This window comes from Accipiter gentilis, chromosome 7 (genome assembly GCF_929443795.1).
Source record: "Accipiter gentilis chromosome 7, bAccGen1.1, whole genome shotgun sequence".
Lineage (NCBI taxonomy): Eukaryota > Metazoa > Chordata > Aves > Accipitriformes > Accipitridae > Astur > Astur gentilis.
Window position 1 is genome coordinate 13368936 of NC_064886.1, and position 12345 is coordinate 13381280.

Here is a 12345-nt window from a genome sequence, read left to right on the forward strand (position 1 = left end):
TTAGGGGGGGAGGGGGTGGGGCGGTGGCGGGACGGCCCAACCAACTACATGACGCGGGGGCGGGGTAAAGCAGAGCGACACGGACCATGTGTAGGGCCCGGGAGGGGGAAGAAGGGAGTCGAAGGAACCATGTGCCGACCGAGGGGGCGACGCTAGCGTCAGGGGCAGGAGGGGCCGTGGGCCCGGTGTGTGTGTCCCCCCCCCTCCCCCTCACACCAGCCAGGGCCTAGAGAAATACCAACTTTAATACCAACCGCCGGTTCCTTTGGTATAGCGGGCCCCGGGGGAGGGGGGGCGGGGCTGCGAGGGGCAGGGCTGCGCTTTGGCTTGGGGGGAGTAAGACCGTGCATGCAAGGAGAGGGAGGGAACGACCCTCCTGCCCCCCCCCCCCCCCCCCCGGGGCTGCCGGAGCCGGCCGTGGCGAGCCGGGACCCCGGGGGGGGGGGGGGGGGGGGGAGGCAGGCAGGGAGGGGGTGCAGAGGAGCACGTCCCAGGAAGGGGCACGGCGGGAGCTGGGAGCACGGGGAGGGGGGGGTGTCTGTCCCCGGCCCCCTGCCCCGCGGCATTGCATAAGAGTGTGGGACCTGCGGGGTCAAGGCACAGAGTTAACACGTAAAGTGATCAGGTACGGTGGGTGGCAGGGCTGGCCGGGCCTTGTGCTTGATGAAGCGGACCCACCCCCCCAGCCCCCCTCCGTGGCCCGTGGGCAGGGGACTATGCCGGGCTGCCACCCCGGCTCACGGCAGAGAGGGGGGCTTGATTCTGCCAGCCCTGAGCCCATGCCCATGCCAGAGAGCAGCTGCGGCATGGCAGCGGGGCTGGGTTTTGGTAGGAGCTGAGCTGCTGTGCAAAGGCTGGAGCTGGGGGGAGGAGGCAGAGGCTTTGGCAAGAACAGCCCCCCACGCTGCAGACAGCTCACACCATGCTGCCCACAGCCACCACAGCCACCAGCTCCAGGTGGCAGATGGGGACAGGCCCCGTCCCTGGCAAAGTCCATGCTCAGTCCCAGGCAGAGTCCGAGGGCTCCCGGGGCAGGGAGCAGGGCTGGGGGGCTGTGCACCGGGGCCCCCCAAGCACTCAGAGTCTCCTCTCCACAGGCTGCTGCAGGCACATCTCGCTGCCAGCCGAGATGATGGGTAGGTGATTGTCCATGTGGTAGCTGATGAGGTGACTGACACTCTCGAAGCGGTGGTCTTTCGTCCGCACCTGGGGGGGCCAGGGAAGGGGCACTCGAGAGGCTGCTGATGGCTGCGGGAGGCCAAAGCCACCAGCCTCCATGGGCTTAGCACCAACTGGAGGGGAGCAGCCCTCACCCCCACGCTCCACCCGGCCCTCACCATCCTCCAAGCCAGCCCAGAGGCATCTCCCCCAAGAAGTGACAGGGAAGCCCGATGCCCTGGTGGCTCTTGTAAGCCCCAGGGCCCCCCCAAGCTGTGCCAAGCTATGTCCTCAGGGCGTTAAGTGGACTCACCACTCCCTCGGGATCGACGAGTAGCAGATGCTTGGGCTGCCCACCCTGCAAGCCGGTCAGCACGTACTGGCCCGGGGTGGTGGTACTTTCTCGCACCAGGAAGTCTCCGTTCACCTTCAGCAGCTTCTCGGCCTCCTTGCGGTTCATCTTCCCATGGTACCAGGGCTCCCGTCTCAGCTGCTCCTCCATGGAGGCCACCACCTGGGCGGGGGGTAGCCCCATGGGTACAGACGGAGGGACACGCAGGGCATCTTCAAAGGGCTCTGCAGAGAGAGAGAAGCCAGGGGGGACCATGATTGACCTTGCTGCCAACCACCCCCAGCCCAGACACAGCTGCAGTTGCAGTTCCACTCACTCATGTCAAAGAGGTCTCTCTGGGTGCTGCCATTGGCCGTTGCAGGGGTACCAGCGGCCGATGCTTGGCGTGTCTTGTCCATGTTCTGCACATTGACATAAGATGGGTCATCAAACAGGTCTGTGCGGCCGGATGCGCCCACCGGAGCCGGGTATTTCTCTCTTCCTGCTACCAAGAGCACTGTGGTCAGCAGAGCTCCAGCCTGCCTTGGCCCCAACGCCAGTGCCCACTGCTGGAGCACTTGGGGTCAAGGAAAGCAGATGGGGACTGGCCACGTCTGTCGTGTTACCTTGGGCAGGAGCGTGCTGCTTCCGGGGGTCGTACTCCCCGCCAGACGACTGGCCAACAGGCTGCAGGGAGAGGTGGAGGGTGAGCCCCGCTGCGCTCCCCACCCCTTCCCACTCCCACCATCCTGGGCTGCTAGAGGTGCCAGGGAGTCATCTGCCACAGCTCTCATGGCAGAATAACCCTGAGTGAAGAGCCTATGGTCCCACTGGCGTCCCTGCATCTCCCTTGTAACATGGAGCCTCCCCACAAGGACGCACCCAGAGCCTTACCAGCGTGGCCCCCAGGTGATTGGGGGTCTGACCAGCCCCGTCCCGCAGCCGCATGTCCACAACCCCCCCAATGGGAGGCTCCTTGCCGGGGAAGTCATTGTAGTACTGGTGATCCGGGGCTGGTTCCTCCTCTTCCTCATCCCAGGCAGAGCCATCAAACCCCGCCATCCTGGGAGGGCACAGCACAGATGAGCAGCTGACAGCAGCCAGGACTGCATCCCCTTTCCAAAACCAAACAATCTCAGACACCCTCTCACCTTCCTCCTTCCCACACAGCCCTACCCTTACCTGTCATGTGGTGTCACCAGCTTCGGGGGGTTCTTCAGGTACTGCTTGAACCGCAGCTCAAAGGCCTGCCCAATGGTGCTGATCACATCCTGCGCCAAGCCCTCAGGGCACTCCAGGATATGGCAGGCTGGGGAGGGAATGGTGGGATGGGAGCATGGAACCCCAATGTTAAGTTCTCCACCGCTCCAGCCTGCCCTATGCACCCCGGAGCTTCCTCACGGGGGACCCAGTACCTCCCCACCACACTGAGCTGTGCCTAAACATCCATGAAACAGCTCTGGCATTTAGCACCCTCAGCAGCAGCCTCACCTCTCTGATTGACAGGATCTTTGGCAACATAGGCAACGTACTCAGCTGTGTCCTGCGGGCAAGACACCAGTGGTGAGACAGAGCTGCCAGGGAACATGGTGCCTGAGACTTTGGGGAGAGGGCAGGAGAGGCACTGATCCCTAGCATGGGGCAGGGTATGCATGGACAGGGACCGCGTGTACTCACCGGGTCTCCCCCAGAAGCAAAAGAGATGGACTGCATGTGGTGGTTGGCAATGATCTGAAAGGCAGAGAGTTCGTTGGATGTAGCCAGGAGCTACTCTGCGCCCAGCCAGAGGCAACACCTCCCGCCTGTCACACTCCTCCTGGGGCTGGCCTGGCACAGGGGCTTAACAAGCCTCCGGAGCTCTGGTTATGAGCCACAGACCACCAGGAAAAGGGCTGGGACACCAACAGGGCCACTGGAAGCAGGGTGAAAACTGGGAGACCTGTCCCCAGGCCAGGGGATTTGGGTCTCTCGGTCTCCAGGACAAATCCTGCCAAGCATGCAGGATATTGCTCCAACCTCTTCACCCTCAGGGACTGGTGGGAGGTGGGTACTCAGCAGGTCACACAGCCCACCCAGTAATCCCTTAGGGAGGCTGGGGACATCCCCTGCCCCAGCAGGGCCCGGGGTGGGGGACACAAGGATTCCTGCTTGTCTAAAGCTAGCCAGCCACCCAGCCCCTGGCACCTCCTCACTCTCACCTGCTTGCAGTCAGAAGCCATGAGGTTGAGGCTGCTGGTGGAGATGGTCAGGGTGATGGGCATGCCAGCAAACTTCAGGTTGCTCTTGCCCAGGATGGAGTTCAGGGAGCGGCCGCAGGGCTGGGGACAAACAGCAGCATGGGGAAGGGGCTCCCCAGGCCGGACACAGCCTGACTGCGAGGGGACAGCGCACATCCTGCTGCCCTCCACAGCAGAGACAGGGCACCTCGTCCTCACCGACACTCCTGCTGAGCTCCGCTGGCCCAAGCCATGGTGGGAGATCAGAGCCTCGGGCTGCCCAGCCTGGGCATGGCCAGCCAAGCTAGGATCCGGCCCTTGGCCCCATGCCCAGACGGCCGAGCATGCTCCCCCCAGCAGCTCCCCAGCCCAGCCTCACCTTCCTCCTCCGCACAGCTCCCTTGGCACCGGGCACAGCCTCACACACCAGCCCGATGGCCTCCCTGCAGGGAGCACAGTGGGATGTCAATCCACCCCAGCACCTGCCCTCCCCATTCCCCCGTGACCCTCCAACCATGGGGCCAAGGACACGGGGACTAGCACAGCCAGAAAGGACAGGGTGACAAATGGGAAGCCCTCAGGCAGCGCTGGCCGGGATTCTTCAAGCGGGGAAAGCATGCTGGTGTTAATATTTGATGGGGCGGCAGGCAGCCTGGCCCCCACCAAAAGCCCCACGTGCCACCAGTGGCTTGTGTGGGGCTCGGACCCACCCTGCCCCAAAAGCAGCAGCCCGTGGGGAGAGGCAGAGCTCACCTGGTGACCTGCGTCCTGGTGTTGAAATCCAAAGCCCTCATGGACTGGAGGACTTCCACGCAGCCCATGTACTGGGGAAGAGAGCAGGGTCAGCCTGGGCAGCCCTGGGGTTTGCTCCCCACAGAGCTGGGGAGGGGGCTGGGGCTCCAAGCCCTCCAGCTCCACAGCGGTGACCTCCCGGGGAATCCCACTGCCCACCTGCCACCCTCAAGGAGCATGTCAGGAGGTCCCTAAATCCCCATCATGACCCTTCCCATGCCCCCCCAGTTCCCAGCACTTACCCGGACGTGGTAGGAGACCCCGGGGCCCATGACCTTGTCATCCGGGTGCAGCCAGCCACGGGTGGGCTTATTGACGAAGCTGCCGTGGCGGGTCCATTCATCACCCCCCAGCTGGCCACCTTCCACCCGCGTCTTCTTCCCGCAGCTCAGCTTGTTCATATCCTGGGAACAGACAGCGACAGGTCCTGCTGAGTTGGGGCCGGCAGCCCCCCCCGGTGCTGGTTCCAGCATCCCTGCAGGGCTGGACTCCCCTGGGCTACCGCCAGTGGAGGAGCCCCGCAGGCTGAGCAGGTTGGCAGGATTCGAGAGCTTCAGGTTGGCCATTTTGGGGAAGAAGGAGCAGAGGGTGGTGGGGCTGTCCTCTGACTCGGGCGAGAGCTCTCCAAGAGGTGCTGCGGGGCCGAGGGAAGAGGAGGACAGGGAGCCAGGCAGAGACTGCATGCCTGTGAGGGACTCCACTGGGGAGGCTGGGACCCCCACGCCCCCCACAGCCTCCTCCAGAGAGGAGACGGACTCGTTCCGCAGGTGGCTGTATTTGCTCTTCTGCAGGAGATCCATGCTGGAGAGAGGCAAGAAGGGCCAAGGCCGTCCCGTCCCGTCTGGCAGCGGGGTGGAGGCAGCCAGCTGGGTCTCATGGGGGCCCCATGGAGAGTCCGAGCACCTGCAGCCACTGGGAAGCCACCCCCAAGCAGAAGCCTTGGCCAAGCTCTGCACCAGGTCCACGCCAGCCTGGCATGGCTGGCAGGGAGAGCCGGCCCCAGGACACCAGGCAGCAGGTCCAGGGGCTGCCCGGCTCTGTGCCGTTGCAGCTGATTGATCACGATCGGCGTCAGCAAGGATGCGCGGATCCGGACAGACGGAGAGCGACCCCACGCTCCCACCACGGTGGGGAGGAAAATGGGGCTGCGGCGACGCCCCAGGGAGCCTCCAGCACGGGGAAAGGGGGCTCAGCACACTTGGCCCCCAGCCTGGAGGTACTCAAGCCCTACAGCCCCACGTTGCTCCTGCACCGGGCCGGCAACAAATCCCATCATCTTCAGCTGAGGCCGGATCCAGCCCCGTCTGCCCCACCGCCGGGTCCAGCACAGCTGCCCTCCACCCCAGCCGACTCGCTTCAGCCCCTGCGCTGCCCTGCTGTCGCCAGCCGCTAAGAGGAAATCAAAAGCATGAATATTTAAAGCTCTGAGACAAGGCAGCCACAGAGCGCATCCAAGCCCAGCCCAGCCCCGCTCCGAGCACTGTCCAGGAGCGAACAAGGTCCTTCTGTGGCGGCCAGTGCTACGCAACCCACGTGCTAGCGGCAGGCAACCGTCGTTGGCTCCCCAGGCTCTGCTGGGGGGAGCGGCACCCGAAGCCGGGGGGGCTGCAATGCTGAGATGCTGCCAGTGCCTGCAGCTGCCTGGGATGCGAGGACATCCAGTCCTTCGTGAACGCAGCTCCGGGCACGGATCTCGCCCGGAGGGCTGGTGGGAGGAAGAGGAGGATGCCCAGCAGCAGGATACAGGTGGGCTGTCGGCAGGGCTCAGCACGGGCCCCCGGCCGCGGTGGGGAGCCGGCAGGAGAGGTGGCTGCTGCTAATTGCTGCTGCTCCTTCCCGCATCGCAGCCGGCACTGAGCGGTGACTCCTCCCGTGAGAGGAGAAGGGGCTGCCGCTGATCGGAAGGGCCGTGCTGACTCACAGGCGGCGGGGCAGGCTCTGCCCGCGGCGGGGGCTGCGTGCAGGCTGGGGCGTAGCGCAGGAGGGGCTCCTGGCGAGGGGTGGGGACCCAGTGCCTATCTGGAGCGGAAGAATCAAGGTCACAGGCGGCGCTAGCAGGGGCAGGCAGCGAGAGCGTGCCAGGGGGCAAACCTCGGCCCTTTCTACCATGGGGAGCTGGGCAGAGCCACCACCGGTGGGTAGGGGTGTCAGGGGCAAGTCTCCACTGCTTCGCCCCGTCCTTGACACACCGGCACACCAGTGGGACCTCAGGCCAACCCAACCGCACCACCCACGCCACTTTTCACAGCCTCGTCCACCTCAGCCTCCCGGGGGTGCAAGAGCTCTCCCCCCTTCCACCTCCCGTGGGCTGACGTGGGGATTTCAAGCAGCTCCGCAGCACCCAACCCCTCTGACCCACCACGGGCCAGGGCTTTCCCAGGCACCAGGCGCTCTGCAAAACCGGCCACCGAGCCAAAACCGGGTAAATCCGGCCTAAGGGAAGGGCTCTCCCTGCTTGGACCCGCCGCCAGGCGCTGCTCAGCCCTGGTGGCTGCCCGCCCTGCTTCCCAAACGCTGGCACACCGCCACGGGGACAGGGAAATGGAAGCCAGGATGGAGCTGGAAATAGCCTCCTGCACGGTGCAAGGGACCGTGGCTCACAATGGCGGGTCCATCACCCTCCCCCCTCCTGGTGCCGGAGCATCGCCTCGGCCGCACACACCGCCTCCGCGACCACCAGCCCCCACCTCAGCCACTGGCAGCGGTGGTCCCATGGGCGCAGAGACTGCACCAGCCGTCCTGCGAAGCACTTGTCCCCACCAGGGGCCCCCCGGCCGCTCGGTGCTGTGACCTTCCCGTGGCCGGCAGCACCGAAGCTCTAAAGAAAAGCAGGAAGCCTGGGGCCAGGGAGCCAGGAAACCGCCAGCCCCACGAGGGGCCAGCCGCAGCCCCCAGTTGTGTCGGGGGAAGCCCAGCTAGGCGGCATTGAACGGGCATGAAACAGTGGGGTTTGCCCACGAGGGCCTGGCCACTGGCAGATGTGGGGCTGGGGTCCCCCCACGTGCCCAGCACGGGCTCCATAAGCCCCAATGCTTCCTCAGGGCCTTGCCGGGATAAGAGCAGGAGGGAACTGCACAGGGGCAGGGGGGTCTCCTCAGCCCCTTCCCACTACCCCAGGCCCAGACAGGCGACAGGGCTCGGAGCAGCCATCCCCGACACGCACGAAGGGGCTGGCATGCCCCACGAGCCGCAGCCCCCTGGCTCAGACAGGCCTCTGCTTTTATAAGATGGAATGATTTCTGATCTTATCAGAACATCCTGAGGCCAGCCGGCCCACGTCACCCTGCCAGCCTGCACTGGCTGGTGAGGGGATGTATTGCTGCTCCCAGCCCTTGGAGACCAGAGGTGTCACTGCCATGGACGACCCCAGAGCCCACCGCAGGGTGTCAGAGACCCCTTCCCAGCAGGTTCAGAGCGCAGAAGGCAAACTGAGACATGTGCAAAGCCGTGGAACAACAGCTCTGCCTGAACAGGCAGCCCTTAAGCCCCATCCAGCAGGCAGCAGCCCTTCCCCTTGCCGGACAGGCCAGCAGCGAGCTCCTGCCCCTGCAGCGGAGGACGAGCAGAGCAGCCAGAACAACCGCCCCCGATGAGCTCTGGGGACACATCTCATACCCTGGCAGCAAGGAGAGGGGCCATATCCTCCCCGCACGTGGGAGAGACAGAGGGATGTGGGCTACTTTCAGGCGCCTGGGGCTGGGACTTCGTGCACAGCCCAGGGCAAGGAAGAATAACAGAGAGGGGATGCTCGGGGCTCTGCTACCAGGTCAGCGCCCGACATACTCCCAGGAAACACAAACTCAGAGCTGAGTCAGAGACCTGGAACACGCCAGTGGTTTGGCAAGAAATTGCAGCAAGGAGCAGGCAGCTGCACACCAGCTGCTGCTGCACGTACCCGCCTCGCCTGGGGCAGGAGACCCTCTCAGTCTGACAGCGGCCGCAGTGGAGAAGCAAAGAAACATTCAAATCCAGCCAACAGCTGATTTTTTTCCCCTGAACATCACAACAGCATCACACGGCATCTACATGTTCCTGCGCACAACCTCTCTGCCGCACAGAAGAGGGGCTGGGAGATGCCAGCGGAGACCTGGGGAGGAGGCTGGGGCCCTGCCAGCAGGGAGAGAGGGGAGGCAGGATCCACCACCGAAGCCACCTAGCCCTCCACCGAAGTCCTTACCACATACTCCATCGCTGGCAGAGGGCAGGGCAGGGCAGGCCCCGGGCAGGGAACAGAAACGCACAGCCCCTCTCGTCTGGCACTCCGACCTGCGGTTCGGGGACAAACAGGGAGTTAGCCAGCCCTGCCCTGGACCGCCGAGGCAGTGGCCCTGGCATCAAGAGGCAGACCCTGCTCTTCCTCGCTGACCACAGGCAGATGGGGCTGTAGCAGCCATACAACACGCTGCCAATACAAGGGGTGAGAGCGCCAGGGAAGCTTCCTGCTTCCCATCCAAGGGAGGACAACGCTGGGATAGGAGCACGAGGCTGACCCTGGCTCTGCTCAGACCTCACCCACACCAGCAAATGGTGTCAAGGGCTGAGAGTCTCTCCATGACCCGACAAGTGTCGGAGCCCATCCCTACCCAGCCCCAAAACCAGTGCCTAGAGGCCACACACAAGCAGGAAGAGCAGAGACAGCCCAGAGGGGCAGAGCTTCCCCCTCCTGCCCACCTGCCACCCCCTCAGCTAGCACCCTGCTGCAAAAGAATGTGCAGAGCCCCTGGGGCTGTGGCCCCCTCCTCACCAGGGGAGCAGTGAAGAAGGGAGTTGTGGAAAGAGGCTATAAGAGGGGAGCCAGGAGGGGGAGAAAGCTCTGTGAGGGGAAAATAAGGCAAGTGAAGCAGGAGCAGCTCCAGAGCCACTGCCCTTCTCACTCCCACAGCCCAGACGATGTGGTCGGGGCCAGGCCACCGAGCAGCAGAGGGCAACAAACATGATTTACTTCCTTGCAGCAATTGTGCCTTTATCTGGGGCCTGCAAAGGCTGTGCCGGAGCCCACGTGGGTACTAACACGATTAGCTCAGGAGGCAGCGAGATAAGGAGGGCCCCGCTCAGCAAGCACAGTGGCACAGATCAGCCCTGGCCAGGGCCTGGCAGCACCATGCCAGGTCACTCGCTACCAAGCAAAGGCAATGACAAGGCCCTTTGGACACCAGGAGCCAAGGTTGGCAGCAGGGAAGGAGGATCGGGACCCCAACCTGGGTGCTCAGCCTCACTGAAGCCTCCATGGGACCCAGTTGTGTCCCCACTGAGGAGGGGACACTACCCCACACAGCTCCCAGGGGCACAGGTGACCTGGCCACAGCGCTCCCCCACCAAAGGCCTATGGGTGGATCCTCAGGCCCCGGTCAGCTGGGAAGAGACGGCATCTTCAACCCTCTGGAACAGACAGAGGCCAGGGCATCCCTAGGGAGTGCTGCCGAGAGCTGCCCTTTGCCCACAGGCATCCACAGCGCCAACCTGGCGGGCAGGGCCTGGGTCACATTCCCTCAGGGCCCACGTTCAGGGTCTCCCTAGGCCAGGGCAGAATGCAGATGATCCTACTGGAGAGATTCAACTGGAGAAGAAAGGACAGCCTGCAAGGGACGGACAAAACACGCTGCCAGAGGGAAGGCAAAAGCCTGCAAGGGGGAATGTCTACCCCTGTCCACAACAGCCAGGTCTGCTCCGGATACTCTCCCCCTGTCTTCCCCCAAGGCATCAAAGCGCAGGCAGGCTGAAGGCAAGATGGCAGGAGAGCGCACCCAGGCACTATAGAGGCCAAGGATCCCTCCGAACCCAGCTGATGCCCCATCCCTGCTGGGGGTCATGCCAGTCTGGGGTCCAGGGCTTTTCCCCAGGCCCCAAGAGCATCCCCGGAGCCGGCCTCACTCCCGTGCACCACACCAGCACACAGTCCTGAGCGCCCGGGATGGGGTGACCCGAGACAGAGCCCAGCGAGCGGCTCTGGGCACGTACAGCGGCCGCCACACCAGGGGAGGGTCCAGGGCACCGGAGCCACCCCGAGCCCTGAAGGCGGCCGAGCAGCTGGCACGGCCCGGCACTGCCCCCGGCTGGGCCGCCCAGGGGAGGGGAAGGGGCCGGGCCCGCCCCACCGGGCCCCGAGCCCCCCACTCGGCTCCCCCACGCAGATGCAGCGGGGGAGGGCAGCCCGGCTCCCCACAGCGCTGGGCCCTGGGGCCGGTTGCGGCGGGACAACCCAGTCGCTCCACGCAAGGCAGTGGCGGCGAGCAGTGCGCACCAGCGAGCGGGGACGACTCAGCCCCAGCGCGGCACTGCCGCTGCGGGGGCTGCCCGGGGCACGGCCCGGCACCGCGGGGCCTCGCCCGCCCCCGGGAGCCCGGGGCCTGGCGGCCGCCGGGGGCCCACACAGCCCGGCCACTTCCACGGGACTGCGCGGGCCGCGCCGACCCCGCCGCGGCCCCCAGGCGCGGCCCCCCCGCTCCGCGCGCTCACCGGGGCACCATGGGTCTCGAGCCGGTCTCCTCCGGTCCCGGCGGCCGCGACGCCCGCACCGCCCACCCTCCCTCCCCCCTCCAGCGCCGCCACTCACTTCCGGCCCACACCCTCCAGCGCGGCCTCACCGCGCCTCCGTCACGTGACGAGCGGGCCAATGGCGGGCCATACCCGACCCGCGGGGAAGAGGCGCCGCGGTCCCGCCCCGCCGTACGAGCGCAGGCCAATGGGCTCCCGTTCCGCCTCGTGACGCGCGGCCCGCTCTGTGGCGCCGACCAATGGGAGCGCGGGGCGGCTGCGTTTGAAAGCGCCGGGGGGGGGCGGGGACGCCAACGGGTCGACGGGGCGCTGAGGTGAGGGGCGCGGCGGGGGCTGCCGGGAAGGGGGCGGACCGCGGACCGCCGGCATGGCGCACAAGCAGATCTACTACTCGGACAAGTACGACGACGAGGAGTTCGAGTACCGGTGAGACGGGGGAGGGAGGGCCCGGTAACGGCTCCTGGGAGGGAGTGGGGACTGGGGGGGGAGGGGCGCGCCCCGGTGATGGCTCCCCGGTGGGGCGGGAAGGGGGTTGTCCTGGTAACGGATCCCCAGGGAGGCTGGGGGGCAAGGGGTGTCCCGGTAACGGATTCTCGGTAAGAGTGGGGCGTCCTGTTAGCGGTTCCTCGGTGGGGCGGGGGAATTTGGTCTGGGTAACGGTTCCCCGGCGGTGGGGGCGGGGGAAGGAGGCCGTTAACGGCTCGCTAGCGAGGGGAGGGGGGCGGGCGACTCACGGCTCCCCCGGTGGGGTAAGAGGGGAGTTTTCCTTCTAGCGGCTCCCCGGTGGATGGGGCGGGGGGGCCTGGTCCCGGTAGCGGCTCCCGGCGGGGAACCTGCAGCCGGGGTGGGGGGCGGGTCCTCGTTGCCGGCACCTTCTGAGGGTGGGGAGGTCGCAGGCACGTGATGCTGCCCAAGGAGGTGGCCAAGCTGGTGCCCAGGACCCACCTGCTGTCGGAGTCGGAGTGGCGGAACCTGGGGGTGCAGCAGAGCCAGGGCTGGGTGCACTACATGATCCACGAGCCAGGTGAGCCCCGCCGGGGGGGCGGGCGGCGGCCGGGGGGACACGGCCTGACCCCCCCACCTCCCTCCTCAGAGCCCCACATCCTGCTGTTCCGCCGGCCGCTGCCCAAGAAGCCGGAGAAGTGAGCGGGCCCCGGCCCACCGAAGCCCCCACCGAGACTGCACCTTCCTCCTCCTCCTCCTCGCTCCCGGGGGGGCTTCACCCCGTGATCCTCGGGGCCGCCTGGGCGCTGCCCGGGGGGGGGAGCTCGGCCCCAGTGCCGGGGGGGCCCTTCCTAATGCCAAGCCTGAGCACACACTGAAGCTTCAATAAATGGATGTTTGGGAACAACT

At 66.0% G+C, this 12345-nt stretch overlaps 2 protein-coding genes across 7 annotated transcripts; one reads left to right on the forward strand and one right to left on the reverse strand.

Moving 5' to 3' along the window:
• Positions 1-269: 269 nt before the first annotated feature.
• SHC1 (SHC adaptor protein 1) lies at positions 270-11057 on the reverse strand. 5 transcript variants are annotated; one of them, XM_049805763.1, is made up of 14 exons: positions 10954-11050; positions 8675-8763; positions 4740-4901; positions 4459-4529; positions 4085-4148; positions 3688-3807; positions 3167-3220; positions 2981-3032; positions 2672-2798; positions 2384-2552; positions 2116-2176; positions 1827-1994; positions 1472-1734; positions 280-1206 (listed from the first exon to the last, which is right to left on the reverse strand). In XM_049805763.1, exons 2-14 carry the CDS (start codon positions 8684-8686, stop codon positions 1078-1080), a joined length of 1452 nt encoding a protein of 483 aa, XP_049661720.1. In that variant the 5' UTR covers positions 8687-8763; positions 10954-11050; the 3' UTR covers positions 280-1077. The 5 variants fall into 5 exon arrangements, with proteins under 5 accessions (XP_049661719.1, XP_049661718.1, XP_049661721.1 ...); XM_049805764.1 differs by lacking the exon at positions 10954-11050 and having other exon boundaries at positions 278-1206; positions 1827-1991; positions 8675-10134; XM_049805765.1 differs by lacking the exon at positions 8675-8763 and having other exon boundaries at positions 281-1206; positions 10954-11057.
• A 213-nt stretch (positions 11058-11270) lies between these two features.
• CKS1B (CDC28 protein kinase regulatory subunit 1B) lies at positions 11271-12332 on the forward strand. Of its 2 annotated transcripts, XM_049805767.1 has the most exons (3): positions 11277-11418; positions 11889-12016; positions 12086-12332. In XM_049805767.1, the coding sequence occupies exons 1-3, from the start codon at positions 11360-11362 to the stop codon at positions 12136-12138; spliced, it is 240 nt and encodes a 79-aa protein (XP_049661724.1). In that variant the 5' UTR covers positions 11277-11359; the 3' UTR covers positions 12139-12332. The 2 variants fall into 2 exon arrangements, with proteins under 2 accessions (XP_049661723.1, XP_049661724.1); XM_049805766.1 differs by lacking the exon at positions 11889-12016 and having other exon boundaries at positions 11271-11418.
• Positions 12333-12345: the final 13 nt, after the last annotated feature.

Coding starts and splice junctions, on each gene's coding strand:
- CKS1B (XM_049805766.1), top strand. CDS start 11,360: ATGGCGCACAAGCAGATCTACTACTCGGACAAGTACGACGACGAGGAG. Junction 11,419..12,085: donor GACGAGGAGTTCGAGTACCG/GTGAGACGGGGG, acceptor CTCCCTCCTCAG/AGCCCCACATCCTGCTGTTC.
- SHC1 (XM_049805761.1), bottom strand. CDS start 5,297: ATGGATCTCCTGCAGAAGAGCAAATACAGCCACCTGCGGAACGAGTCC. Junction 2,553..2,671: donor CTGGTGACACCACATGACAG/GTAAGGGTAGGG, acceptor GTGCCCTCCCAG/GATGGCGGGGTTTGATGGCT. Junction 1,995..2,115: donor GCAGCACGCTCCTGCCCAAG/GTAACACGACAG, acceptor TGCTCTTGGTAG/CAGGAAGAGAGAAATACCCG.